This window comes from Octopus bimaculoides, chromosome 18 (assembly GCF_001194135.2).
Source record: "Octopus bimaculoides isolate UCB-OBI-ISO-001 chromosome 18, ASM119413v2, whole genome shotgun sequence".
Taxonomy (NCBI): Eukaryota; Metazoa; Mollusca; class Cephalopoda; order Octopoda; family Octopodidae; genus Octopus; species Octopus bimaculoides.
Window position 1 is genome coordinate 23469 of NC_068998.1, and position 6616 is coordinate 30084.

The window sequence follows — 6616 nt, forward strand, 5'->3', positions numbered from 1 at the left end:
ACGCAAAACACTTTCAATACAGTAAACATAAAAGCACCACAGCAAACCACAGCACATACCCAAGGCGCACAGAGCTGCGCTCGGTAGTGAAGTGAAAGCACGTTATAAAAATAAAACTACTGAACAATAATAATAATAATAATAATAATAGCAAACATCAAAAAATAGCAAATATCGAAAAGCATTGAAAAATGAGAACCTAGGTTCGAAATTTCCCCAAGACACCTGATGAAAGCTGGAGGGTATATCATCCGAAATGTGTTAACAATAAACAAGATGAGGACAAATATCCGTCAATTGTAAATAATGTATGGGGAAATATCTTGACAACAGGAAGGGCATTTTCTCAGAAAATCTGACTAATACATGCATGCATGCAAGAGCTGGACATTAGAACACATACATACATACATACATACATACATACACACACACATACACACACACACATACATACATACATACATACATACATACATACACACACACACACACACACACATACACATACATACATACATACATAAGTAGCAGTTCCCAGTAGGATTTAACTTTATGATGATTTGTTCAACTCTGCCAGCATAAAATGTGAATATATGAATGATAAGCTGATGATGATACTTGCATACATAAATAGTTTATTCAGTTGGAAAATAGGAAAGTTGTTAGTTATTTGTAAAAACGTTTAAAAAAATTTTAAATACTGAAAATATCTGGATAAAAAAAAAGAACCTTAATGAATCTAATTGTTTATTGAGTGTTAGATGGTATTGTTTATCTCAAGATAGCATGATGTGATACCAATTTTTAGCTGTCAGGTGCAGTCATATTGCTATTGGTCATCTCTGTCTTTCTACCAAATGCATATAAAGATACAAGTTAGAGAGAGATATCATGTGCACTTACAAACTATAGACTTTTAATTTAAATTGCAGGAGATGCCAAAATTAATTCCATTTGCTGAACAGAAGTTTCACAAATTACGTAATGAGTGTCGGAAGAAATCTATATTATTTACTGATCCAAAGTTCCCAGCAAACAACTCTGCAATCTTCTTTAGCAGAAGTCCTCCAAGTGGCATTATATGGAAGAGACCAGGAGTATGTATATTTAACACACTTGTTTTCAATGTTATACAATCTCATCACACTTTTAACATATTTCAGTACCTTGCCTAAAGTTATCAACCTCTCTACTATGTGCCCCCTGCTTTCACAGGGGGTTTTCAGTCTTGTGAGTCATACTTAGCCTCTCTTGTACAGTCTGTAAAGACATTGGTGAAACAAGACGAGATAACACAGGGTTTGGAAGTGGTTTTGCTTGTGAGGAACCTGGTTGAAGCTCCTCTCCACCTTACTTCTTGAATGCAACACACATCAACATGCCTCAGTTCAAGCATCTCAACAATCTCAACAGACTTACCTTTCAATGTACCTATGTACCAACTCTGAAGGACTGTAAGAGGAGGCAGGAGGTAACATAGGGAGGGGGAACAGTGGATTTCAGGGTCTGGAAAAAAGGCTCCTATGAGCATTTGCCAACTGACATATCATAACAGTTGTCCTGACATTTAATCTACCACCATTCGTGTTACCCTTGCTGCCTTCACTGGAGGTGGGTGCTATACAAGCATTAGTACAAGCAATGTTAGTACAGGTACAAGTAAGTACATACATAAATAAATAATTTTTTATCACTAGGCTTTGGTGTGGAGGTCTCATTTGAGTTATTTCCCTTGTTGCATTCTAAAAAATCTTTCACAGAGTTTTGTTTACTAATTGCTTGGATATTTTTAGTTGACTCATGTTTTACACTTCCTTCTTTTACAGTTCCTCATATATGAGGCCTTCCCACTATATATAAAACACTACTCACTTTATTACATATATGAGAGCCTGCCATGTTTCATTTTGGTAGGCTGAAAATACCCCTCAGGCTATTATATTGTTGTTATTTATTCCAGAGAGATTCGTTTTATGACTCAGTAAAATGATACTCCTGAAATACTTTGTGGTGAATGGTGAATAATAGAGAAATAAAACTAAGATCAGTACAAGATGAGATTGTGACAGACTTTAAATTGTCAGTTCAAGAATTTCACATGATTCATACCATAAATGTTTTGACTAAAATTCTCTTTCCTATAATACTGAGCTTTGGGCTGGAATAAATGGTAGAATATTGATCAGTAGAATATATAAAGTTAGCTTTACATTGCAAGTTCCTACCATGTCAAATTTATTTTCCATCTCACTAAGAATGATTAAATAAGTACCAGTAATATAAGGAGTGTTTTAATCAACTTCCTACAAATTTAATTTTGATCTCATTACAAAAAAGTTAAAAGTAAACCATCCTATCTATATATAATAACATTGCATATTGGATAAGCAGAACATATAATGTCTGTCTATATATATATAGAAGTCAGACTTTGTGCTTGTAAACCCATGTAACTTCTGAAGTTCACAGCTGATTTTCTCCAAACTGGGAACATTCATTACTTATGATCCAGAGATAGGTTTAGACTCTTAAATTTTTTCACATAATGTGTAATGGGGCCTCTGGGTGCAGAAAACACCCTTTCCTGGGTTATGTGGAGAAGTGATGTAACTTTTTGCAAAGTAACTTTCAGAAATTGATTGTCTCCCTTATATCTAGCGTGATTAATCCACTGAATGCTCTTTGTCTTTTTAAGATATTGATCTGAATGTTTTTTATTGACATTTAATTAATAACATAACAATGTCATCTCAGTTCATTGTATGTATTTCTTAGAATTTGCTCAGATATTGATATTATTTACCCTTTTTTTATTGACACTTCATTATTAACATACAATTCTCATCTCATTTTATTACATCATATTTCCTGACATAATTTCTCCAAAGAGGAGATCCTCCATTGGTCGAAAAATTATCATAATCTCAATTGGCTGTGTGAAAGAGCAACACCGGCTCCAAAAAACAGCACTGTCAGTAAAATTAATGAGCAGCTTCTGCAGTACCTTCCTGGAAGTCCTCAACTCTATAAGTTAGTTGATACAGTCCCAAATTCAGAAGAGATGATAAATTACCTAACAGAATTTCTCAATTCATTGAAGCTTCCAGGACTACCTCCCCACAGATTGGAACTTAAAGTGGGAACTCCAGTAATGTTATTGAGGAATTTTATTCCACCAACACTCTGCAATGGGACACACCTGGTGGTAAAGAAGATGATGCTACATGTTATTGAGGCCACCATTCTCTCTAGATGTGCAAAAGGAGAGGGTGTTTTCATACCAATAATTCCTCTCATTCCATTGGGAGCAGAAATTCCTTTTTCATTCAAAATAGTACAATTTCCTATTTGTATCAGCTTTGCAATGTCTATCAATAAGTCCCAGGGTCAAACAGTGTCAGTGGTAGGACTTCACTTAATGCTTCTCACATGAGCAGTTATATGTTGGCTGTCCTAGAGTGGGAAGCCAAAAAGATCTATTTGCATTTGTTTCATAAGGGAAAACAAAGAAGGTTTTGTAGGAATTACTACATCCTATGATGCACTCCAGTATCCACTGTTCCTTGTGAATGGTGAAGATGGATACAATTTCGGTATAATACTAACAAACCCAAAGACTGCACCAACAAAGCTCTTTCCTGCATGGACCTCAGCATCAAAGCCGATTCTCCAATGACTCCCACCAACCATGTGGTAAGCCATTATGCTTTTTTTTTTTCAAGCAATTCATTACTACATATTCTCATGTGGCTGCACAGGCTCAGTTTATGTTTCTTATTCTACAGCCACACCAGCAATCCAATGTCAACCCTTCACCTTCTGCATCATTTCAACAGTTCACTTCCCAGTTGCCATTTCCCATTGCAGCCCCTTTCCAGAATCTACCCATTTACATACAACATCTCAATTACACCTATTTTCCCTTTTAATCTTCCTCTGGTATTGCTGCCCCTCTTATGTGTCCATAGCTCACACTGAGTATACCATATGGAGTTTCTACTTATACCTTTTCTACAGATCAACCAGGGCCATCTACCTGAAGCGAGTTGTGGTTTGACAGCCTTCCTACTACTAAGACTTTGGTTTTTGTTAGGTTGACCCTAAGGCCCTTCAATTCTACACCTTGCTTCCACACCCTAAACTTTGTCTCCAGTTCTGACAGTGACTCAACTATTAGAGCAAGGTTATCAGCATAGAGGAGCTCCCAGGGGCATCCTGTCTTGAATTCCTGTGTTATTGCCTTGAGTTCTATGGTGGCAGATACTGGTGTCACAAAAATGGTACCTGTGCCGGTGGCACGTAAAAGCACCCATTACACTCTCTAATTGGTTGGCATTAGGAAGGGGATCCAGCTGTAGAAACCATGCCAAAACAGACAGGGGTCTAGTGCAACCTTCCCCCTTGCCAGCCCTGGTCGAACTGCCCAACCCATGCCAGAAGGGACAATGGATGTTAAATGATGATATATGTATATTAAGGTTAAATTTATGTTATCTTTTTTGCAATTTATATCTACACACACATGCTGTACTTTAGTTAATCTATTTGAAGTAACTTTATTAAAATACAATGAGAGATCTAAAATAGATTTTTTAGTTTGAGAAAAATCTGTATTTTCTTTATTTCAAATGTTCTGTTTTTAATAATCTTCAATGCTTCAAATTGCCTTTTAATAAAACAGCTGAGTGAATTAATGGCTATCATTACTAGTCATATTGTTGGTGCTGCAACTTAAAAACCATTGCCACTACATGTAGAATGACCCCTTAACAAGCAGACACATCTACAACAACCCAATCCTCTACTATAACACCATGTCCACACTTTTAACACTGCATCTCATATGATTGCATGCTGCAATATGCCATATGATCAATAACTGCATTTCAGAATGTGTGCTATGGTGGTTATATGGCTATAAGTGTGGAACACTTGATCTGTAGATCACAGTTATTCTACCAATTGTCTCAGAGCCCTAGGCCACCAGGGCCCACATGAAAGCAACTACAATTAAGGTGCCACTACACAGCCTCATGACTAGTTAGAAATGGCTGGCACATTTCCTTATTGTCTTAAAAGAACAGATACATTGAACAATATAGTTCTATGTATGCAAGTTTTGAAAGGAAAAATAGACAGGATATTTACTGCTGGAAAACTTCAGATTGTAATTCTTGATCAGTTATGGCTTGGGTTTAAACACAGGTTTCAGTTGATAATGAGTTTATTGATGCATAATTCAAGAGTATCACCTGTTCAATATATTACTTTTGCCCATCCCAGTAGAAGAGTTATTTATAGAAACATAGCCAACTACAAGTGGTTGGTCTAGAATTTATTAGTAATTTTAGATAAAACAGAAAAATAACATTTAAGAGTTTGTGAGTTGCTTGATGGTTTTGGTGATGACTGGGTCAGTGGTTATAAAATTGTTGCCGTAAATTATATTAATGAACTGAGATTTCAAGAAGGCTTCCAGTCTTATTTAATTAATGATCTCAGATGTATCTGGTTTTTCAATAAATGCACACACACACACATACAGAGAAAGTGAAAAACAATAGCAAGTTTTATTTATGAGGAAATAATTCATTCATCTGTTGCTTTCAGAATGTTGAACAAAATATTCGGAAAACATTACGTTAAGAACATTTTCTAGGTTTAACATATGATCTAGGATGTAGTGTTTAAAATCACACAAGTTCATATACATTTATCACTTAAATTGTCAATTAAATTTATCACTTAAATTTATCATTTAAATTGTCACAGCTTCATTCTAGGACAATAACTGATGGTAAAGAAGTAAAATTTAGAGCTGTATTCCTTGTTTGCCTGTTTAAACTATAATGTTATCTAATACCCAGTATATTTCACTTATCACATTTAAATCTACTTGAAAATTTCTGATATTGTAAGCATTGGAAATAACTGAATCTGCTTTATTAGTGTTTAAATATGAGTTAACAGACCATTTATTAACAGATGAAATATAACATAACACTGAAACATAGCTAAAAACAAGAAGAAAAAAAAATAAAGAAAAGAACTAGAATTCATACAACCCATGATGTTAGAATCTGGCAAAAATCCAAAAACAGAAAAGAAACCAATTGAAGTAAAATGATGGAGGGAATTAGTGCAGCGTGGGGATTGAGTTTAGATTTGTTACACAGTGCTCACATGAAGCTTTTTATATAAAGATCTTTTATCAGTAACTCTAAAAGCACAATAAAAATATTGAAGAAAAGACAAATTAATTAAAAGAGAGAAAAAGTTTGAAGAGAGAGAGAGAGAGAGAGTGGGATGGAAATTAATGGAGTTGTGAGTGAGAAGGAGGCAGGACATTAATTTAGTGTTAATTAGTAAAGAAGAATAAATGAGGAAATAGAGTTTACCAAAATAGAATTTAGTCAGTAATTCAAGCTGGTATTTCTAAAAGCATGATTGTCAAAATGTTAAATGTTAAAATTGCCCAAAAATATTCTTTACAAAATAGTATTTATATCAAATAAAATGTTTCCTATATTCATCTATTTTTTCTATCTCCCCTTCACTCTCACTCTCTTTTATCTCTCTCTCTCTCTCTCTCTCTCTCTCTCTCTCTCTCTAT

The 6616-nt window shown here is 34.8% G+C and overlaps 1 protein-coding gene across 3 annotated transcripts in view; it reads left to right on the top strand.

The window, feature by feature from the left end:
* Window positions 1–6616, top strand: part of LOC106871671 (calpain-5) — a 43177-nt gene that overhangs the window by 11903 nt on the left and 24658 nt on the right. For 2 of the 3 annotated variants that reach the window (XM_014918257.2, XM_014918255.2), the window contains exon 2: window positions 936–1100. In XM_014918257.2, coding sequence (XP_014773743.1) covers window positions 939–1100 — 162 coding nt within the window. In that variant the 5' untranslated portion in view covers window positions 936–938. Of the gene's footprint in view, window positions 1–935; window positions 1101–2864; window positions 3697–6616 lie in introns of those variants that run through there. The other variant, XM_014918256.2, reaches the window with a different exon arrangement.